General features: G+C 40.5%; 1 protein-coding gene across 7 annotated transcripts in view; it reads right to left on the reverse strand.

Annotated features, from left to right (window-relative positions):
- LOC111661217 (uncharacterized) overlaps nucleotides 1-7,057 on the reverse strand; it is a 54,870-nt gene extending 47,813 nt beyond the window's left edge. For 5 of the 7 annotated variants that reach the window (XM_023414717.2, XM_023414714.2, XM_023414716.2 and 2 more), the window contains exon 1: nucleotides 6,801-6,958. In XM_023414717.2, coding sequence (XP_023270485.1) covers nucleotides 6,801-6,828 — 28 coding nt within the window. In that variant the 5' untranslated portion in view covers nucleotides 6,829-6,958. Of the gene's footprint in view, nucleotides 1-6,800 lie in introns of all 7 variants that reach the window. The other 2 variants (XM_023414720.2, XM_023414719.2) reach the window with 1 other exon arrangement.
- Nucleotides 7,058-22,818: the final 15,761 nt, after the last annotated feature.

Raw genomic sequence — 22,818 nt, forward strand, 5'->3', positions numbered from 1 at the left:
GTATGCTCAGGCAAAACTACAACGGTTACTACACGTTTCATCTGAATGGCATGGCCCACTCAGTACTCCAGCCATCATCCATGCTTGTCTAACTCCACTAGTGCAGCTTCTGGCCATCCATCCATCCATTTTGTTTTGTTTATCCAAGGTCGGGTCGCTGTGTCAGCAGGTCAAGCAAAATAGTCCAGATGTTCCACTCTAGCAATGTTTTCCAGCTCAATCCTGGGGGATCATGAGGTGTTCCCAGGCCAGATGAGATATATAATCTCTCCAGGGTGTTCTGGGTCTACCCCAGTTGGATGTGTCCGGAAGACCTCCACTGGAAGGCACTCGGGGGACATCTTAACCACATGCCTTTTGGCATTGGCTCTACTCTTAGCATTCATGAACTTTGTCCAACAAAAATTCATCCACAAATGCTTGAAAGGGTGTCATTTGGTAACTTTTCCTTTTCAAGACTGTGAAAGAACAAAAAAAAAGATCAGCAAAATGTTGTAAATAAAGTCAGTATAGGTGACTGACAGCGTGTAGGCCTGTGGTCCATTCACAGTCAAAATCAGTCAGTTTACCAGTCAGTCCGTATCTATCACCAAGCAGATTCTCTGGTATGCCTTTGGAGACTTTTGGAAGAGGTCCGTTCCCATTTTGAAGACTGATATTACATCATTTGGTGTAATAATGTCCCACAGAAATAACACACATTAAGTCTTTAAGTTCCCTGATATATCAAATCCTGAGAGGTTATCCATTGAACAGATATATTTAGGCGCAGTCTAGACTCAGCTGCATTGCAGTACAGATTTTGTTTTCCAGGTAAAGCAGTTTGAAATCTGCAGGGAAGATCTCTCACACAGTGGATGTGAATAGACTGCAATGACAATTTACAGTCTTTCAGCACATCAAACAGACCAGAGAGAAGATTTCTCTTCTCTGTGATTGCTGTCGGTTTTTGCAGAAGTGCTTGTCAACCACAGAAGTCTTCGGAGATGGAGAGGCAACTGTCTTCCTGAAAGCCATTCTCTGTGACTGTCCTGCTGTCTAAGTGATGACTGCTACACATCAGCTCCAGTGTAACTGGAGGATAATTGAGTGTAGTGGCAGGCAGTGATGCTCTGGTTAAATGGCACTCCACGAGAAACACACAGCTGAGGGAAACAATATAGCATTGAAAGACTGAACAACGATGATACTGCAAATTCACTGAGGTAATGGAAAAATACAATATGAATTGTATTGTACTGATTTATTGTATTGTTTTCCACTGATCACCAGAGAGAAGAGACATATTTTCTTTGAGTGAACATTTGATTCCCTTGCACAAAGTCAAAGGAGGGATGTGAACGAGGGGAGAGGAAATACAGGGAAAGAGAAAGCTGTTGACCGATATTTACTGTAACATTTTCCCTCCTCTCCCCTCCCTCCATCTCTCATTGACCTCCCTCTTTTACCCCAGATCTATTTTTAGCAGCAGCCGCTCTAACTCAGGCCTAATATAAGAATAGATGTTCCTCACAAGAAATGCAGCAGGAAATATTCTGCAGGCAATAAGTTGGGTTGGGAGGGGGAGCTGTCCTATCATCCTGACCGATTTAACAAGCTCACTATTTTAGATAGTTTGTCTGTTGATCCTTACAACACTTTTGTTCAACCCTTCAATCTGATTTTACTGCACTGCCTGCTTTCACTGAGAGAGGCGGCTTTATTGGCCCATGAAACAGTTTATTTCTATTGATAAAACAACAAGTTTCTTTGTCTTAGTTAGCCTTCTCTCACTCTCCAACGAGTCCATCCTCTGCCTCGTTATGGATCTGTTATGGTACTGTTTTGGTTTTGCCTTTTCTCATAATACGAGCTACACAGTGGCAATATTTTCTGCTTCTTCATGCTGCATGCTTGCTTGTTTTCTGAATATAAACCATTTAACAAACTCACGTATTTGATGGGTTAAGTTGGTTACACAAGGCACCATCAACACTTAGTCTACAGGACAACCACAAGTTTCTTTACCCCAGTTCAAATCAAGACTCAAAACTCATCTGTTTCAATCTATCTGCATATTCGCTGTAATTTCATTGCTTTCTTTTTAACTGTCTATTGTTTTTATTATTTTTATTGTGTTTTTAATCTTCTGTGTCCTTGAGTGCTTTGAAAGGCGCTGCCAAATAAAATGTATTATTATTATTATTATTAAGAGACATTTTTTAATTTAGACGTGAATATTTGACCTTTGAGCATTTTATAGACTTTAAAGGACACTCTGACCCAGGATCCTTCTTATGTTGCCAATCTGGGACTTATTTTGTCCACATTGTAAGTCTATGTTGAGTAATCAGAAAGTACTACAGCAGCCAGCGTTAGCATTAACGGCTGATTACTTACCAGTCTAGAAGAAACATTGTGAGTTAAGCATCAAACTTCATTCCGTTATGTGCTACTTCTTCCGGGCGATACAGTGACTCACTATTGCAAAGTGGTATTACGAAAGAGGATGGGCCAGGGCTAGCTGGTTAGCATGCTATCTTTAGTAGAAGAAAAGAAGTGATAGAAAGAGGGTTACTTTCCACCACAAGTTTGATGCTGAACTTGCAATATTTCTTCTAGCCGTTGGCTATGTAGCTAACGTTGGCTATGTAGCTAACGTTGGCTATGTAGCAATAGCGAAACTTACATATGGCAACTTTAAGGGTGTTTGTGTGAGCATTGTCAGACTTGTGATTATTCGTATAATTAATGCAATTCCGATAATTCGTATAAATAATGCATTTCTGGATAAAAGTGTGAGTTTCATATCTAGAACATAAAATGTACATGTGTAAACAAAATTGCAGAAAAGCATCAAGAGGTTGGATACAAACTAGTTAAGTCAGATGAATGAAGACTATCAGAGAACTATCACTGGTTATTTGTTCAAACAGCTGAAAACAAACTATGGGAAGATTGGGATGGATGATTGCACGTACAAAGTGTTTGAAACCAACCTTAGAGACCAGGGTTTGCATCCCATTTTCCATGAAAGATGAAGATGTTTATTTAGTATAATTAGATGTCTAAATTAAACCAAAGCAGCAGCAGATATGAAAATGGCTATAGCTTTAAAGTTTATCTGCCTAAAATTTGCTGGTTCAATGAATTGGTAAGACAAAGACAATAAAAACACCTGTCATATCCCCAGAATAGGTGTGCATTTTTTCTAAGTTTTTCAATGTACTCATCCCAACAATGCTAATACTTTGTCAAGGTTAGATAAAATCTATCTATATATTTGCTTTATGTCTTCATCTCTCTTGCTAAATGTTTAATGATGTGGTTTTCCTGCACCGCACACTCAAGAGATAATCTAGCAGTTTGTATGGGACTGTGGGGTCTCTTACCTTTGATTTTGTGTTAACAAATTCTGGTTTCTGTAGGTGACTCACACACAGTAACACCAACTGTGCAAACAACTCAGTTCCTGCACAGCAAATCAGACTATAGTGCCTGCAGCCCTACACTCTAAACTGGAAACAGACTGAATCACATCATTAAGTTGCAGCTACTCCTGAAGCAAAATGAACATTTGCATTAAATGTCATGGATTATTAGTATAGCTACAATCCTATGGTAGATGCAACAGTCGGATTCATTGTTTTTTATACTTTTCCCTCCTTAAACGACACTGCATTTTATTGCTCTGTCTCCCCCTGTGTTCCGTCCAGATTGAAAGAAAACCTGAAGCATTGCTGCAGACTCCATCGACCTCACTCTCATCTCACTCTTCACGCCGTCTGGAGCATGCGTTTCCAAAAATGAGAATATGAACCAGAGTGAGATAATGTGCCCAGCACATAGCTAGTGTAATATGCTTTGATCTACTTCTCACTCTGCAAATAATGGAGAGAGAAGGAGAGGAAGGGAGGGAGAGAGAGACAGTCAGAGGAGATAAGATGAGAGCAGAAAGCTAAACACAAAGGGGAACACACCCACTTATGAAACCAAAAAGCATCAGGACGTTTTTTTTGGGGGGGTTTTTTTTGGCTCTTCACACCACAAGCTCCAGCTCTTTAAAAAAATGTCTCCATAGTCTCCCTTTCCATGTCGTTCCTGACCAACCGCCACCTCTGTTCCTCCCCCCATCCCTCGCTGCCCTTCCGCCTGGCTCAATGACAATCAAAGGTCAAATTTTCCCTCCCTTTATTTATATAAATCCCCCAGCAGCCTCAATTTGTTTTCATGAAGGACCTGATGAGGCTTTGATGGAGCATTTAAAAGACAGAGGGAGGTGATCATCCTCTGGTACAGTGTGTGTGTCTGCATACATGAGCATTTGGAGGCAGGGCACACCAGCTGTATGCTTCTATTAATGGGAAATGAAGATACACAAACAAACACACACACACACACACACACACACAGGAGTGACCGCGCTTTCCTTGAACAGACAGCTGAGCAGTTTGAAGTGTGTCTGTTGGGTCTTAGTGTCTGTGGCGAAGCGGCTTCTGTAGAAAATTAAAGCTGTGTGTGTCGGTGTGCTCTTGTTTTTCTGTCTTTCTGAGGACTTTGTTTTAGACCTTGAGAGTGAGGACATTTGTGGAAAGTGAGGACATTTTGTTCTGATCCTTATTTCTTCAAAAGCTGTTTGAGGTTTAAGGCTTGGTTTTAGAGTTGAAGTCAAACTAAAATTTGATTTCCCTTCATTGCTTGTATAAGGGAACATAAACAATGATGATACTGCAGCTGTTGTGTTTCAACAGAGAATAGAACAGTTTTTGGACATATTTGTGGAAACAGCGATGGGTGTTTCCCTATAGTAGCAGTTAACTGATGTTCAAGAGGCAGTGTTGCTTAGAGAAGCTCCTTTAACTTTGGTGCTGGTGACTGACCTGGGTCAACAGTCATCTATAGCCAATGAGTTTTTTTTCCCTTATTGAGAAACAAAGTAAAACCAAAACTTCCCCTTAGAACTCTCCTTTAGAGTATTCAATAACTAGGACCACCCATTGTTTGGCTTGCTAATATTAGTGCTGATTATTTCCAGTTGTTCCCACAAGTTCATGGTCATGTTATGGACACTCAGTGCTGTCTCAGTGTTTGTCTTTTTTGTATTTAGAGCTTTAAGCCACCAAGGTGCTGCCCCAACTATTAGGATCAATTTGAGGTTTAGGCTCTTCCTGAAGGACACTTCAACACATGAAGAGCCAGGGATCGAACCTGTGAGCTACAATTATACAAAGGAGGCTGTCCGATGAGCATTAGCTGTCTTTCCTTCATGCGTCCAGTAGTTGTGCGGACAAATGACCAAACTGTTTGAAAATCAGCTACTCTTGTGACCTCTGTGGTTTGTATGTTACTCTCTGGTATATCTATGGGGCTTGCAACAGATAACATTGTCAAGCTGGTTAACTGCCAGTGTAGGTGAGGTGATATTAGCATCTATTTCAGTGGCTGCCCACACAGATATTGCACAAATCAAATTATTAGTGACCTGCAGAGTCAGTTGATAGCAAACATTTATGACCCACTGGAGTAGAGCAGTGAGCACTGTCAGTGCATGAAAGCCAATGTTAATTCCTTAATTTAAGGTGCATCCATTTGCCATAGCTTTTAATTAAATTCTAAAGCTGCACTTCATATTTTTTATCCTTAACACTGCATTTTAATAGTTCTTTACTGTTTCTCTTACTTTGTGTATTTTACTGTTTTATTGCTTTTACCTGCATCTTTCAGTAACTTAGGTTAAGGGCCAATGCATTGTGTCAATAAGGGTCCTCACAGGTATAGTGTATAACTGTGTGTAGCTGGCGGCACCATTGACTTTGCAGAATTGACCTACATGTGCAGAGCATTCACACTCACACCTGAGTTTACCAGCCCGGTTCTGACTCATCCTGCACGAGTCCTGCTCTGAGCCTCCTGTTCATAACTGTGTGTGTGTGTGTGTGTGTGTGTGTGTGTGTGTGTGTGTGTGTGTGTGTGTGTGTGTGTGCGTGCATAACCCGGTGTGCACTGCCTGCGTCTTCAATTTATTACGTCGTTGCATGACGCACAGTAGAGAGACAAGAGGTGAGGGAGGAGAAGAGGGAGGGAGGGAAGGAATGAAAGAGGGGAGGATAGGATGGAAGGAAAGTAGGGAAGAGGGGAGAGAGTGGAAGGAGGGAGGAGATGAGGGAGGAGGAGACAGGAAAGGAGGGAGGAGAGGGGAATTTTCTCAGACACCCAGCACACAATGACCTTAGTTTTATGTCAAGGCGGAGGTCTCGCTCTCTCTCTCTCTCCTCCTCCTACTCACACACACACAAACACATACACACACACACACACACACACACACTGCCTGCCTCCCTGGTGTCATCCATGTGGAGACGAAAAACGTCAAGCCGCATCTTATTCCGCTCACATCCCTCCTGCTGCCTGTCTGTCCCGCCTTTCCCCTTCTCGTCTCCGCTCCAACACACACGCACACACGCACATACACACACACACACTCCAAAAGCACACACTCATGCACACACTCAGATGCTTTAGTAATCCCTATAGTAAACTATGCAGACACTACACCCTCCAAAAAGACACCGCATGTGACCGGCAGAAGCAGAAAGCAGGTCTGAAGCGCTGCAACTCCCTGCAGGTTTATTATAGAAGTATTGGTTTATTTTAGCCGGTGCCTCATCTTCTATTCTTATCATCATTCCTCTTCTTCTGCCCTTCTTCTTTACATCTCCGCCCTGCAAAACCAATGCTTGTCTCCATCCATCCATCCATCCATCCATCCATCCATCCATCCATCCCTCCACATGGCAGAATTTAAAGCGGTGTGTTCTTACTGATCGTCCGGGATCCTATGCAGCCCATGTTGTCTTACAGAGGCTCGTACAGCTCGGGGAAAATAAAATCCATCCGTCCAGCGGGCATTTCTCCCCGGGTTTCTCTTTCTTTCTCTCTGCGCGTTCCCCTCTCCTCTTCTTCTTCTTCTTCTTCTTCTTTTTCTTCTTCTTCTCCTCCTCTCTCCCTCTTCTTCTTCACTGTCCTCCTCTCCTCCGTATGTGAGAAACACAGAGGGTGTGTGTGTGCGTGTCATCCGCGTCGCTCCCTCTCTCTCTCTCCCTCTCTCTCTACCATCGTCACACACTCCTGTTTCCTCCAGTCATTGTCTATGTCGCTCTGTCTCTCTCTCTCTCTCTCTCTCTCTCTCTCGCACGCACACACACATCCATGCAGACGGACACATGAACACAGGTACACAAATACAAGAAGCTGGCAAAGGTAGATTAACTTATTATGCACAAACAAGAAGGTGAAGTGCCATGTTAAAGCTGTTGGTGTTGTAGGTTTTTGTTATCATTAAATAATACCAACATTGGAGGATTATTTTTACATCATCATTTTAAAATGTTCAGATTTTCATAAGTTAAAATAGCCTACATGTACATGTGGCATTGATATTATAGTTAACAGTAATGGAATAAACGCAGCTCAGAAACTCTTGCACATAAAAAATTAATGAATACACTCCAATTTGCCAGCTTCTTAGATACACCTGGTTAAAATCCATCAGGTGTAATACAACAGTCCTGCAGTGAATCCTGCCCTCATGAAGGTTATAATGTTCAGTGTTTATTGAAATTACTAGTAGGCATCTATTATAATAGAGGAAATGTAAGGCTAAAATGCTCATATGAGACATAATTTGAAAGGTAACTTCCTCTAGTTTCTGAAAATGCTTTTTTAACTTGAGACTAAAGCACAACTTAAACTGTCAGTTCATACAAGGCTCAAAAAGTATTATTTTGTCATCTCCTGAAAAAAGTCTTATTTGGTAACAATAACTAGAACATACTTCATGCAAGAACTATAAAAATCACCATACCCCCTCTACATATTATTGAAAACACCTGTGTGAAATTTCAGGCTTCTTAAGCTTATGGGAGCTATGGTTAGTTTGTGGTGTTACTGGTGTCCTTGAACCTTTCTAAAAGGTCTTCTTTGGCTACATGGTACTTTGCCTCCTTAATGTGAAATAGTAGAAAACATACTGAAGCATATTGATGCCTAAAAAATCTTTTTTACATCATTCAAAACAGTGCTTATTTCCTCCTGCACCCTCTCAGCTCTGTAGTTGGGAGCCAATTAGCCTTGGCTCGGAAGTGCCTGAACCTCCCTTGCCTCTCTCATTGGACAGGGCAGATGCCTGTCTTCAAGATAAAATGATTGACAGAGGCAGTTGTCAATAACAGCGTTTTCTACGACTGGCAGAAGATCGCCATCTGTGTTTCATTTAGGCAATTTAGCTGTTTCCACTCGAGCCTCCTGGGGTCAAAGCCAGGCAGCCAGAAAGAGAAAATTTCTGAAATGTGGAGAAAAGTGCTGCGAATAATGTCACTCAACCGTCTGCAGTGGAATTCACATGACAATATTCATAATTTGGAATACTAACATGAAAAACACTTTTGATTTTTTTTTTTAAATTTGTGGTTACTTAGTCCTACTGACTAAAGTAATATAAGTAATCGAGGAATGGACTGAGAATAGGACTTCATGACCTCTTGAAAGGTAGGGAGTTGCCACCGTCTTGCTGGTTTATGATCACCTGAAATTATACTGTTGCATGGATACTGTAGTATGAACTAAATGGTTGAAATGTGCAGACTAACTGGATGTACTATGACAATATTTAACTAGCATTTACATCTTTGTTAATGTTACAACGCAACTTAGAAAAAACTAAATATCAGAATCCCATCGGGAACACAAACTGCAACCTCAAAAATGACCGTACAGTAGGATCAGAACCTCTCTAAAAACTGAATATTATAATAATTAATGAAAGGAGAATACACTACTAGGCTGCTGTATTAGATTGCATTAGTTTTAAATAGGATCATAAACTGGTGACTTTTTTATAGTATTACCCTATTCAGTGAAAAGGTGTTTCATCCTGTAAAGTAAAGATACCACAGTTAACAAGCACAGAAAAATTTGAAAAAATAAAAATAAAAATGTAAAAAAAAAAAAGTAAAAAAAAGCATAAACACATCAGGGTTCTTCCAAGTATGTAACAGATTTGTATAGTCTAATGTGTAAATTGTGTATATTGGTTGAGCAATAAAGTGTTATAAAGCCATAGCTCTTGCTACTACCCATAAGTAAGTCCATGTCTATGTGTTAGACTCCGAGCACAGATAAGCAGCCTGATACTGTACACTGTTACCCAGCAGCCTTGAGAGTTATTTTTGGTTCTCTGGTTAAAGAGTCCTCAGTCTGTGTTCGACAATAAATGCAACATAAACTCAGAGGAGACCGACACAATCCAACAGCTTGTACTGTTGTTGTTTTGGTGAGTGTTGTAGCATGTTACCAACTGTTCAGGAAAAATAATCTGGGTTCCTCTTGTTGTTGCTTTCACCTCCTTAGTCCATAATATTATACTATTATTTGTGTTATTCCACAGTCCAAAGACAGGCAGGTTAGGCTATGTTAACTGGCGACTTCAGGTTGTCTGTGAGTGTGAATGTAATCAGTGGTGGTCTGTCTATGCATAGATTGGTAACTTGTCTTAGTGTACTCCATCTCTTGCCCAAGTGCATGCTGGAATAGGCTTCAGCCTCATGACCCTACTTGTCAGCTCTCTGTCACCGAAATACACAAGTTCTTTTTCTCCCTAGTCAGTCCCTCCAGAAAGTCATGATGTTGCGATTGCAATAATTAACGCAAATTCAACCAATCCCTGTGAACTCTGCAACACCCTGCATTTCCGTACAATCACTGCAACTTTTTAGCTAATTTTATAAAAAATCATGATAGTTTCCCGCAAGTTGAATCATATCAGTCCCTCTGCAAAACCTTAATGTATGTCACCAAACTCACTTCCTTGTTTCTGGTTTTTAAGCATACTGTTAAAGACCGTGTAAAGCAATTCCCCGAAAGCAGGGTTAGATTGTTTTGTACCTCATGCAACATTGTGTTGGAACCATAGGTGTAAAGCTGCCGGAGCCACCGGAACGACGCTCTGCTACTTTTTTTCTCATGATGAAGATAATGGTGACAATTTTTGCAATTTTTATTTGCTTGTTTGCTTGTTTCATTGCCAAAAAAAACCCATCTAAAAACATCACAACTTTTAAGAAAAGCTGCTGCAAAATCAGGTATTTTAGCCTGCAACAATCCCAAAAAAAAGCCTGCGAAATCCTGGAGGGACTGCCTGGTGTGGTTAGCTGTTCACCTTCGTCAAAAAGTCCAAAGCAGTGAAGTTGTTCTTTTTCGTAGAACGTGAACAAGCACACTGTGGCTGCCGTGGGTGGGCGTATAAATCTGCGTCTGTGCTTCCTCCATAGTCCATTTCTGTTTGTATGATCATTAAACATGAGTCCAAAATGGCAGCTGTTGAGAGACACCTTCATGGTTTAACTCTGAGAAACTTGACAGCCAAACTGTTAATGTTTTACTGCAGACTCAGTCACTTGGTAAATTGGTGAGCTGGATGGTTTTTCATGGACGCCCTCATTATCTCTGCAGACTTGAGCGTCTGAAAGTTCGGAAGGCCTGAAATATAAATCCACTCGTATTAAACTCATTTGAACACATGCAAAGGAACTGCTCAGCCCCAAAAGAAACACGCTTTACCCATCATTTGATCCGCGACGCTGCCCCCCGATGAACTGACTAATGCGTCATTTTTATATTCATCATCGCCGGAGGATCTGAAAGTTTTATTCTGCTTGAGTAAAGACGAGCAAGTGTTGATACGAGCAATATCTGATGCATGTAATATGTATCACACTAGAGTCTGTTTGAGTCTGCAGCTGGGCTTTCCTCTCTCTCTCTCTCTCTCTCTCTCTCTCATCCCTCATCTGTCTCTCTCTAACAATGCAGTACAGCTGTTCTCCTCCTCCAAACATCTCTTCCCTCGCCTCCTCTCTGCCTCCCCAGCTGCCTCCCTCCGTCTCAGTCTCACACAGTATGAATATGAAAACACAGTGATTCAGCGAGGAAGGCAGTCCCGACTCTATTAACTGCATCTCCATCTCAGACGGAGAACAGAAGCACAGCCCTGCTGAACTCTACTCTCTGAACTCCTCACTCAATAAACATACAGACGACTGAGCTGCGGGGACACACCGATGACTCCCAGAGTTTTACAGCCTTTATTTTAATCAGATAAAAGACAGTTTTAAACTCACTTACACTTTGCATGGGGAAGACTTGAATTCCACATTACTGAGTGAGTCAACAAGTCGTCCAAACTAAACAGTATATTAGTGTTTGTAATCGTCCTCCAGAATGACACATATAAGCATTTATCGGACAGTGGTGACTGAGCATTTAACAGCCAAGATTTAAAGGATAATTCCAGCCTATTACAATTATTTTGCTGCCTGACAAGCACAGTATCTACAAAAATTATCACATATCATTGTGCATATCGTGCATCACCATAAAACAACATGCAGGAAAAATATTTCATGGTGCCAAATAATCATCGTTAACACAACAATTTTAAAAGAGAATTATAAACAGTTTCAATGTGGAAAATCAGTTTTTGGGCGAAGGGCTGATATAACTTCTAATCATTATCATCATATAACTTCAAATCAATATCACAATTATTTCAAACTTTTACCTCGATTACGATTAATGAAAGATAACTTTGGCGCTCATCCGTCTCCTCTTTTTTTGAGCCATGCACTCTCCACGTTCGGCAGTGTGATTATGTTCCAAGTGATTAAACAAATTGGTGGCGTTTAGGGCGAGGTATCGTTAAAAAGATTTCGATATTGGTACCGATACCGATATCGATTCTTAACGATACTTTTATTCCAAAACCAATTTTATCAAGTCCATTTTAACAAGAAGAATATTACAATACACATCACAGTACTTTAGTTTTATTTTTAATTGCCAGGCCCAACTCTGTAAACACTGTGCTAACCAAAGTGATGGCTGAGGTGAGGGAACGTGGCGAAAGCACAGCCAGGAAGACAGGTTTTAAACAAGCCAAAAGTTTACCCAGGTTTTTCTAAACCACTTTACCTGAACAGTCAGTAAAGCAATTCAAAGTTGAAGCAGGCAGTCGATCCATAAACCGTGGTGGACAACAGACAGTTTGGACATTCATTTTCTTCGCCTAAATAAGTTTGATTTGGGCGTCGTTTTGTCTGATTGTTTGACGTCTTGTGTTTCTCACCCCATCAGTCTCCTTCCTAACGGCGACACCACATTCCTAAACCTCAGAGGTGAGGTTGACTTGATGAGTACAGTGTTATCAGAGGTGACAGAGATGATTGTCAAAAAAAAAGAGCCAAGTTGCAATAAACCAGAATTATCCTTTAAATTACATGAAAGTTACTGCAACGCCAGTGTTTCTTAAAACAGTAAGCAAAGAGCAAAATAAGATATGGCCTGTGTCACTATAGTTAAAATTCCCCCCAAAAAATAACCAATCTTTTTGATGACTGAAGACAAGGATTTAGCTTTTATTTTTAAGACACAGTATATTTACACATCATTTCTTTAGAGTGAAATTATTATAAAAGATAAAAATGCATTTTAAACATTTTTTTCAGCAGGAATTTGGTTGAAACAAACAATTTCTTTCTTGAACTAGTGAACGTGTCCTCTAGAAATCTTGCTGTAAAAAGATTCATCAGCCCCTCAGGTTTTATTAAAAGTGACCTGTTGCTGTGGGAGCTCTTCATCTTGACTTTTAATTACAGCCGCCCCGTCAGAGCGGGCAGTATAATTGTCATAAACACCAGAACACGGTGCCAAAGTGTGTCATCATCCTCCTCCTCCGTCGTCAGAGTTGGACCGGCATGGGGTGATATGCCCGATGGGTTTACAGTCCTGATGTCCCCGAACAAGGACAAAAACATTAACGGCAACTGATCTCAACACAGGCACTTAGGTCAGAGGTCAGGCTGCAGCCAAAACAGCAGCAGGTGGATGCTGAACTCAGACTCAGCTTTTCAGTTTTACCTGTTTGCCTCAAAAGCGACCTGAAATCAGCTTTACCTCCCTGACAGCAGCCGTTTCTCATGAGTAGAGGTGATATATTTCAAACAGTGGATAATCTCATTTGGGAAAATGTATTTTTTTTTTTTTAGTTCAGTATCTGTCATCTTTATTTCAGTGTCTCTGCCTTTGTTTTTAGCTCACAGTCAAATAAAGGTTCAGCGGGAACAGCTGAGAGCTGCTCGATGGATTCTCGGCCTCAGCTCTCCCCGCCGGCTCGCTCTGACGGCTGAGATGCTGACAGCAGGGCACAGTAATGAATACCAACGTCTCTGCCGCTGCGTGGAGTCTGCACATAGTTTAGCTGTTTCTTTATTGTTTCTTTAACCTGTTCGAGCCAAATCACACAGCCGGATGTCCTGTGACCATAGATACAGCAGCGATGCAGTTGTTTAACATCTCGGTTTTGTCTCATCTGCAGATTTTATCAACAGGAAGGAGGAACACGTCACGGCGCCGCCCACACTGTTTGACTGACAGGTGATGTCTGGGAAGTGCAGAGCAGCAACAGCAGCCAAACAACGACGTCAACAAGGTGCATGTGACGTGTTTTCCTCTGTATCAAAATGAAGATATTGATTAGAGCTCAGGTCAAATGAATCAGCAAATATTTATGTCAACATACAGTGCAGTGAAGTTATAACATAACTTTTTCCATACACATCACAATATGGCAAATTTAGAATAGAAAAAAACTTTATTGTTCCACTACAACAGCAGCCTCACTATTATAAACAACAGCAGAATAAAGAAACAATAAAAACAGTGGAGATGGATCTGCAGTGCAGCAACATACAGTGCTACAGTTAACACTGCGATTTAACGCACGAGTGCTGATTGTTCATCATATTGATTGATCATTGTTGACCAGGAGGCAAAATTCCATCACACCGATCAATTAAACACATATAACCAAACAGAGGTTCATTGCAGTGAACTGTGCTCCAGTGATTTGTATTCAGTGACACTAGATGTCTAATACGTGTCAAACAAAACTTAAATCAAAAATTTTTGATGATTAGTTTTTAATTAGAATTTGTTTGGTTTTTTTTGGATGATATATGCAGGGCTGCAACTAACGATTATTTTTTATTAATGATACATCTGATCATATTCACTCGATTAATCAATAAGTCGTTTGAATAAAATGTCAAAAAGTTGTGAAAATGTTTCCAAGAGTCTAAGATGACATCTTCAGGTGACAGAAAGCCCAAAACCCAAACTGTCATGAAGGAAAGAAACCAGGAAGTATTTATATTTAAGAATCTGAAACCAGAGAATTTTTAGGTTAATCTTCTTTTGTTTTTGTTGTAATTGATTGTTGCAGCTCTAATGATGTAATTTCACTGAAAGGCTGATATCATCTCATGCTAGAGGCATCAAGAAAATCACTTAATTTAGTAGATTTTTTTAGTTTCTCTCTGAGCTTCTTGATTTTCATAAGTGAACATTAATATTTTATCTCCTGACTGAAAAGATCTGAAAAGGAAATTTTCAATTAATTACAAAGAAGTGAGATCTCACTCAGTCTTTCTTGGTGTTACATGGCAACACACAAAAACCTGCAGAATTTACAAAGACCAGTTGGGAATTAACACTCACACTCTCTGTACGAGTCAGTCACTGCAGCCTGGTGTCACCAAATGGTGTTTGAATAACTCGACGATTCCTCCTGTCATTTCACGTGTTAATCAATATGCATTATTTTTGCTTTTCACGTGTTAACCTCAAACCCTAGCACGATGTTAAAAAATGTTAAAAAGCCTAGAATGCAAAGAGATGATGCAAAATCACGAAGGTAAAACAAGTCATTTCACTGCTATAATAATATGATAATATCATAAATAAAATATATGGTATATTATTAGAAATAAATGTATTTGGATGTTGGTCTGTAATGAGAGTATCTGATCTGGATGTACGGAGTGGACAGTATCCAGGTAACTGTCACATGATGAGTCTGCAGACATTCACATTCTGAGACAGACATCACCATGACAACATAACGTCCTGCATACATGCACATATACTGCGGTGCAGAGAACAAATTGCACATGTAGCACTTTGCTCCAATCACAGTCAAACTGTGGACTCAGGTTGACTAATTTAAAGTCGTCTGTGGGGAGGAGATGGAGAGAGTGTGGGCGGTGTTCACATCTTATCTGTACAGAAAAGAAAAAGAAAGATGGAGGGGGAATAGAGGAGAAAGAAGGATGGGGGAATTAGACAGGAGGGAAGAAACAGGAGGTAAAACCCGAGCAACTGTGGATGCTTTCCAAATAAAACTTGCCTGAGAGAGTGAAGAGATGGAGGGATGAAGAGGAGGAGAGGAAAGGAGGGAGGGAGGGAGGAGGAGGGTAAAGTCTATGAGTCATGCTGAGAGATGAGGACAAAGAATTCAAGCAGAGAAAATTTATGGGGAATATGAGCTTCTGTAGGAAATAAAAAAAAACTTGAGATGAAGAGGAAGGAGTGACGAGGAGGAGAGGAGAGGTTCATTAGTATTCTGGCAGAGGAGGAGGAGGAGGAAGAGGTAAGACGAAGGAGAAGAAGAGGAGGTGGAGGAGGAGAGATGAGGTGAGGGAAGGTGAGAAAGAAGCTGAAAGATGGAGGGAACTGACAAGTGATGTATGTGGAAACGTAGCTTACTATTTATAGCTGTGTGTGTGTGTGTGTGTTACTGTTTGTGTGCATGAATGCATAATTGTACAGCTGGTTGTCTGTTGGTGAGGGGATGTGTGAGGACAAAAGAAAACGATGAAAGGCCCTTCAGTGGACAATAGTTTGTTAGATGGCTTTTTAGTTGCAGAATAAAAAGAAGAAAACCGCATGAAGAATGAGCATTTAACCCGTGTGTTGAAACAGTGTCCACTCTCTTTTGTCCTCTCGTCACGGTGCAGGCCAGACGTCCTCACAAGGACAAGAAATGTGAAGGAAACCACTCATCACTCTGCTGCACAGGACGAAGGTAGGGCTGGTGTTTTTCTCTATTCTTCTTATTATAAATGATAAATCTTGAGAAGGTGTTAGTCCAACTCTGTCTCCGGCTCTCAGCTCCAAGCCTGGATCTCACTGAACATATACATCTTTAAACACCTCATAAATATAGTTTCATTCATTTCAAAAGGCTGAATCATTTTTTTAAAAATAGACAGACACTGAAGGAATTAGTGCAGGGGAAGTTTTTCTTTTTCATAGGTGTTAACATACAATGAAATCAAAAGTACCTTTAACTTATCAGAAACTGTAACACATCCGCTGCTTGGGAGAAATAAGTAAAGCGAATAAGAATAAATTAAAAAAAATATAGCAAAGAAATGTTTGAGAGAGTAAGTATTCAGAATAACTTATTGATTTCTTTCTTTGATGTCTTAACTTTCAAAATAAAATACTGTACCTCCAAGATTCCCTATTGTTAGAACTCAGTCATATCTCTGCCATGTGGAGGCTTTGACGTTCGCTTCAGGATCCGCTCCAGGTTCGGCGTCGTTGTTGAAGGAGAGAGGATTGTCTTCACGTATCTGTGTGTGAATATGTGTGTGTCTGTGTGTCTGTGTGTCTGTGTGTCTGTGTGTGGATGACAGGGCGGGCGGGTCAGGACAAGGTGAAGGCAGCAGTGCGGTTGTCTGCTGGGTAATCCTGTCCTTGGCAGCCGGAGAGGAGGACTAACTCCTTTAAGTGCTCAGTCCCACTGCTTAAAGATGCCTCCACACACAGGGTTTCTTCAGCAGGACGGGAGGGGCGGGGCTGAGAGAGAAAAGAGAGGTATGACATTATTCATAAGACATATACTGTTACCTGCATCACAGGTATATCTGATGATGATAATGATAGCATTAAACTCTATAAGTCATATCTACAATAAATCATAGCAATAATCAAACACAGAAATAAGAGGATTTAGTCATTAGCAGTGATTCTAGCATTTTCACTGTTGTCCAGGGTCTATTAATATGGGGTGTCATAGACTGAACAGATTGGGAATATCAGGCTATGTAAATAAAATTCACTTGGCTTGATTCAAATTTTGATTTAATTTTAATATAATTTTGTCACTAGGTTTTACTAGATTTTAAATGTAAGATCTGAAGTATATCTGTCTTTTAACGCTCAGATTTAAAGGAAGAGATCAATTTGACTGATGCCAGAAAGGAACAGCAGCACAAAGGTTCGAACACCAGTTGAATAACATCATTATATTGAAAAAAAATGATCTACAATACTAAGTATGAGGCAGAAATTCCCATCAAAATACATGTAGTAAATATAAAAAGTGTACTTTGATATTATCCAAAATAAATTGAGGAGGAGGAAGTTACATTATATAGGAAACACAAAACTACAGTGGACCTAGAGTGAAAGTGTGGAGGGGTAAACTGTCTATAGGGGGCAGCATCTGTGGCCTGAAACATTAAAGGTTCCCTGTGGAGTTTTTTTGGTAAACAAAGTTATTCACTGTTTCCCAACAAAACACAAGGCATCTGTTTAAATAGGGGAGTGAGTAAACATCTGACCAACCACAGTGCAACAATGATTATCTCACTAGATGCTTTTAATTGTTGTTCCAGTTGTGTCATACCCATCTGAAAAAAACAAAAACAATTACACAATTTTGCCATGAGTTAATTTGCAAACACACATTTCTGCTTGTATTTATTATTATTTCAAATTTTAATGTGCAATAATTAGATGTCATGTTAGGCTATTTAGCCTATCATATTGTTTTATTGTACAAAAAAGTGGCATCAGTAAAAAACGTGGGCTTTTTTAAAATTCAAATTTTTTTTATCCTGTTTTATTCGTTTTAAGAATCCGTTTTGATCTGTTGTAAATATGTGACTGTTTATGCTAATGACAGCTGAGGTTTGTTTAATAATTATTTTCAGACTCAGACAGATTTTGCTGTGCTGCACCGCAAATCCAGACTCAGATTTGCGTACACGAGCTCAGACCTGACGTGAGATCTGATCGTAGCTCCCGCTCACGTCCAAATTGATAAATGCCGAAGCTTGCGTGGAAATGGTCGTATGCACGGTTTTCTGCCGTACGTTCGTCTGATAAATGACGGCCAATGAAACTAAATCAATGAAGAATCAGTTGCAGGCTGATCTGAAAGAATAGATCCTGTTTCCTTCGGTTTTACAATCAATACAGCTGCGCAACAGCATCTTAACATCTTGCGTTTCTTTTATGCATAGCACCTCAGTCATGTTTATACAAGGCAGTGAAAATGACTGCAGTGTTACATGTGATCACACATTCGCAACAATTTTCTGAAGTGGAGGAGGCAAACTTGTCTTGAAACGAGGCGAACTGCGAAGCTCAGAGTCAACGTCATGTTGCCTTAAATTTCAGGGAAGTTATGTAAAAGTCCATGTCACAGATTCATTTATCAATGAATCAACTGATGGTTTAATAAAGTGACTGTATATATAATTGATTTTAAAAGTACATCATGAGTTGTGCAGGCTATAGAGAACTTCCTCTGTTCAGCTCCATAGACGCTGTCGCTTTAGTTCAACCTCGACACAAACACAGCGCTGTGTTTCCTCACCACGACTGACTGCAGCAGCATCATCACATGACTGATGATATTCACACACAGATCCAACAGTCACATACTAACACCCTCACCCACACACACACACAGACAAAGACACACACACACACACACACACACACACACACACACACACATGGAGACAGAGAGTCCAGCAGCAGCTTATATGGGTTTCACGAAACTCACAGTAAATGCCATAACGATTGATCTCACACTCGAGTCTGGCCGAATCGATACTCTTTGTTTTCTGCTCACAGCGTTGTCCTGCTGATTGGCTCCCCGCTGCTGCCAAAAGGCCTCTGAAGCCGCATTCAGGCCGCACGTCAGGCTTCTGCAACCAAAACAAACGACTCCTGAGGGTCGAGTTCACTGCCTCTGTGTAATAGAAACTCTGACAGAGCGCTCATCTGGTCCGAAAGAGGCAAAATCTTCTGTCCTCGGTTTGATTGTTTCCCTTGCATTTTTTTAACAGACCGAGGAGCAGGAGGGAAGGCATTTTTCCTCCTGTTGGCACTCTACTGCAAAGTGCTGACTGTAAAGAGACTGCAAACGGTCATTTTTAAATAATAATGTATGAAAAGACAATGATAAAACATGGTGACAGTGTGAAAGGAGTCTTTCATAGTGTTGAATATAAAGGATAACCACACTGAACCACTCCCCTTGGCTTTATGGAGCTTCATAGTCCACTGGACTCTACCTGCTGGAGCAGCAAACAGCAGGCACATACAGTCAGAGAGCAGCTGGTGAACACAGAGGAGCATTTAGCAGATGAAGAGCTAGAGATTTCCCTCAGGAGCCGGTGGAGACCAAACACAGAGCGAAAAGAGCAGGAACACTGGACTTAGATTCATCAGGTGGAAACAAACAGGACTCCAAATGAATGATCGTGTTGCTGTAGTCTGTAAGTGTAATTGCCAACAAGTTCATCATATCACAATGACGTTCACAGCTTGTTCCTGCTACCTCGACGTGAGCAAAAAGAAAAAAAAAATCCCCTATTGCAGGTGTAAGCTTTACGTTGAAGTTTTCTTCCCATCGACATCAGGTGAACTGTGCAGCCCGTCTTATACACAGTACCCCAGTTTAAGGGGGGAAACAGTAATTGGATACAAGACGATGTCAACGCAATTCCTTTGAAATCAATGACTCTTTGAAGTTTAAGACTTATCAGACATGAGCAGACTCTTTATATCTGCCAGGTCTGTGCTGCTGCCATCTTCACTCTGTGCTTGTTTCGCCTTCAGTCTGGTCTTCAACAGTAAAACATACAGTCAATTTGGCCATAAAACAGATCCTTGGTTAGTCGACTGTATGTGTTTGATGATTGTCCTGCTTTATCATCTTAGTCGAGGGACTATGTAATAAAAGCGCAGTGAGCGCTGCACAGTTCACCCAGTATGGATTTAAAGACCTCCGAATTTAAACCGACAGTCTAGGCTTCATAGCTCCAGTGTACTGTAATATAGATCCATAACAGCGAAGATGGTATAATTCTCCTGATGCTTTACGGATGCACAGTGCAGAACCTGTTTAGTCAAAGACAGGAGTAAATCATTGGACATGCGTTCCAGGGAACATAGAAGGAAAATAAATAAATGCTTGGATGTTGGATTGGAGACTTTTTGGATTGTGATCTCAGTGAAAAGACCAAGGTGACATGACGAGATGGTGACCTGCTGCACCTGGAAAGAGATGAGTTTTCAGTTTATGACAGTGACTCAGTGACTCAGCTCCTCTGACAGGAACCAGTCTCAGCCGTAAACTTTTATGTCAGAGCCACAGGAAATAAGTTTTCTAATGGTGTCCACTAAAAATCACACAACATGACACCTCAAAAAGAATCACTGCGCAGGGTGTGTTCGAGTGCAGGTATTTTTACCAACAGCATGTCTAGGAATTAACAACTATAACTGAAACTGACCTTCATTATAAATACAATCTTTTAAAATGGATAATCATTTGAAGACAGTCTAGTTCGTCTTCTTTCTGTAAGTGCATCTCTGCTTCACCTTGTCATGTATTTTTGTGTAGAACCAGGACACTTGAGACACTGATTTTGCTCTTGAAGATGCTGCAGATTTGGTCGAGAGCGTTGGCTAAAATGTAAATAATGTCTGATGAATGTGTGGTAATGTTTCTCTTCTGGGTTTTGGCTTTTGAATTCACTTCACTAAATGAAGGACTTTGATCAAACACAGCCTGCTGCTGCTGCCGGTTTCTCTCATGGCTTATTTGTAAAAAGCCTTGGCAGCTCAGTGGGCCAATGTTTAGAAAGAACGTTTCCAAAAAAGGTTTCAGCTTCGGTCTGTGTCACAGTGAATGACTGTCCATCGTGGATCCTGTCGCAGCGACTTCGGAGACGACGCTGAACCCCCGACCCGAACCCTTTTAAGTGGGCATGTTGGTCGCGTCTACATGCACATTAGAAAAGGTTTTGCTTGCTGTCGTCATTTCTCCTGTTCACACTGGCCAGATCTCTTCTGAAAGTGCATCTAATTTAACTGATAGGGGACAAAACCCACATTCCACTGGAAACACTTTGGGATCTATTAATGTCCAGAGTGAACATTAAAATGTCCAAGTCAACTCTCTAATGTTTGTTAAGCCGTCCCTGTGATGCAGTGTGCCATTCTTTTCTTCTTATCAAGTCATTTTAATTTTTGTAATCTTTGTTTGTAAAAATCAAGATTGAGCTTTGAGTTTCAATCTTTCAATCTATAGCTCAAAGGTCATTTTTTTCTGGAGCTTGTTTATTACAGCTTATGGTCTTCATCGACCCAAGAAGCTGGATCAGGTGTCATTACCTGGCCAAGGTATCCTCAAGTTCATTTAACTTGATTCTAGAGCAGTGGCCTCCCTTTTACCTTTTATTGTTTCTAGTTTTAAGATACAGAAAATAATTTCTTTAAAAATTGCTGTTAAAGGTCCCATATAAAGCGAGATGTCCATGTCTTTTTTTATAATAAAGCAGGTCTAGGTTCTATATTAATACTGTGAAAGTATCAAAGCGCTCAGTCCTTCAGGTCTACAGGTCAGCATTTCAAACTCTTGTTGATTCAGTCACTACTGTGGATGAAAATCTTAAACCCGCCAGTCGCAAATGCAAATTCTGCCCTTGTCGACGTCTGGATAAATTAGCCCACTGTAATGATGCACTGAAACCTTCCTCTCTTTATTTCTTTCTATCTGTCCATCTCTCCGTCCTCTTATTCTACAACTGATCTGAAAACATAAAAATCCTTAAATCTGGAGATAAAAAGTAAAATCAAGCTCTGCTCTCCATTACATCATGAACTTTTGTGTCTGACATTTACATTTTTACCGGTTTAACTTATATTTACACAAGTATTTACCTGAAACTTTGCTCCTCTGGTCACAATAGTATTTTAAACTCTGTTACACGTCTGCTGCAGGTTGTGTTTGTGGTTTCATCCTCTCACACAGGCTGAAGGAGCGACATGAGCGACAGCAGCAGACCTCAGACCAGCCCCGAGTCTCAGTCTCCGCAGAGAGCGGCAGATAAGCAGCGGAGGTGACGAGGTTGTCGACGCCTCGGCGTGAAAATCTGACAGAGCCCGAGACGGCACAAAGCCCAGGTGACACATACAGAGTGGCAGTTAAGTTATCAGTGTGTGTGAGAGAGAGAGAGAAAGTATGTGTGTGTGTGGGATTTAACAGTATAATGTGTTTCAAGGCGATGATGTAAGTGAGATGCTTTGAATCCCTTCATGTTGTGTGGAAGTCCATCTGTCATCCTGTCTGTGTGCAGCTGCCAGTCTTGTTTATGCTAATGATGAAAGGATGAATACATATATGAAGGTTATCGACTGCTGCAGAAATCTTATCATATTATTAAGTCATTAGTCTTTAATCAAGTCAAGTTAAATTTATTCACAGAGCACCTTGAAAACTTGGTCCAAACCAGGTGTCGACTAAAGTGCTCTACAGAGACATTTAGAATAAAATGTGATTATTAAAATGAAATCAAGCAGGTAAATAACTAACAGACAAAATGAAAGGAATCATATAGACGTGTTAGTATCAACAGGGACTCAAAAGCAGTTGTAAAATGGGTTTTATTTACCTCTGTCTTACTCTTAATAAACTGGACAATACTTTTGGCAACACCTGTAAAATTTTAACTAGAAGATTTTTTGAAGTAGAGCTGTAGAATTTTGCAAAGTGTCATGAATTTAATATAAGTCGTCACATTATTTATTTCAAGAAAATCCTTGTACCTTATCTGGGAGGTTAATGTTGTTATGGAATGA

Source organism: Seriola lalandi, unplaced genomic scaffold (assembly GCF_002814215.2).
Source record: "Seriola lalandi dorsalis isolate HSWRI2012SDOR001 ecotype SW California unplaced genomic scaffold, Sedor1 jcf7180002054538, whole genome shotgun sequence".
Lineage (NCBI taxonomy): Eukaryota > Metazoa > Chordata > Actinopteri > Carangiformes > Carangidae > Seriola > Seriola lalandi.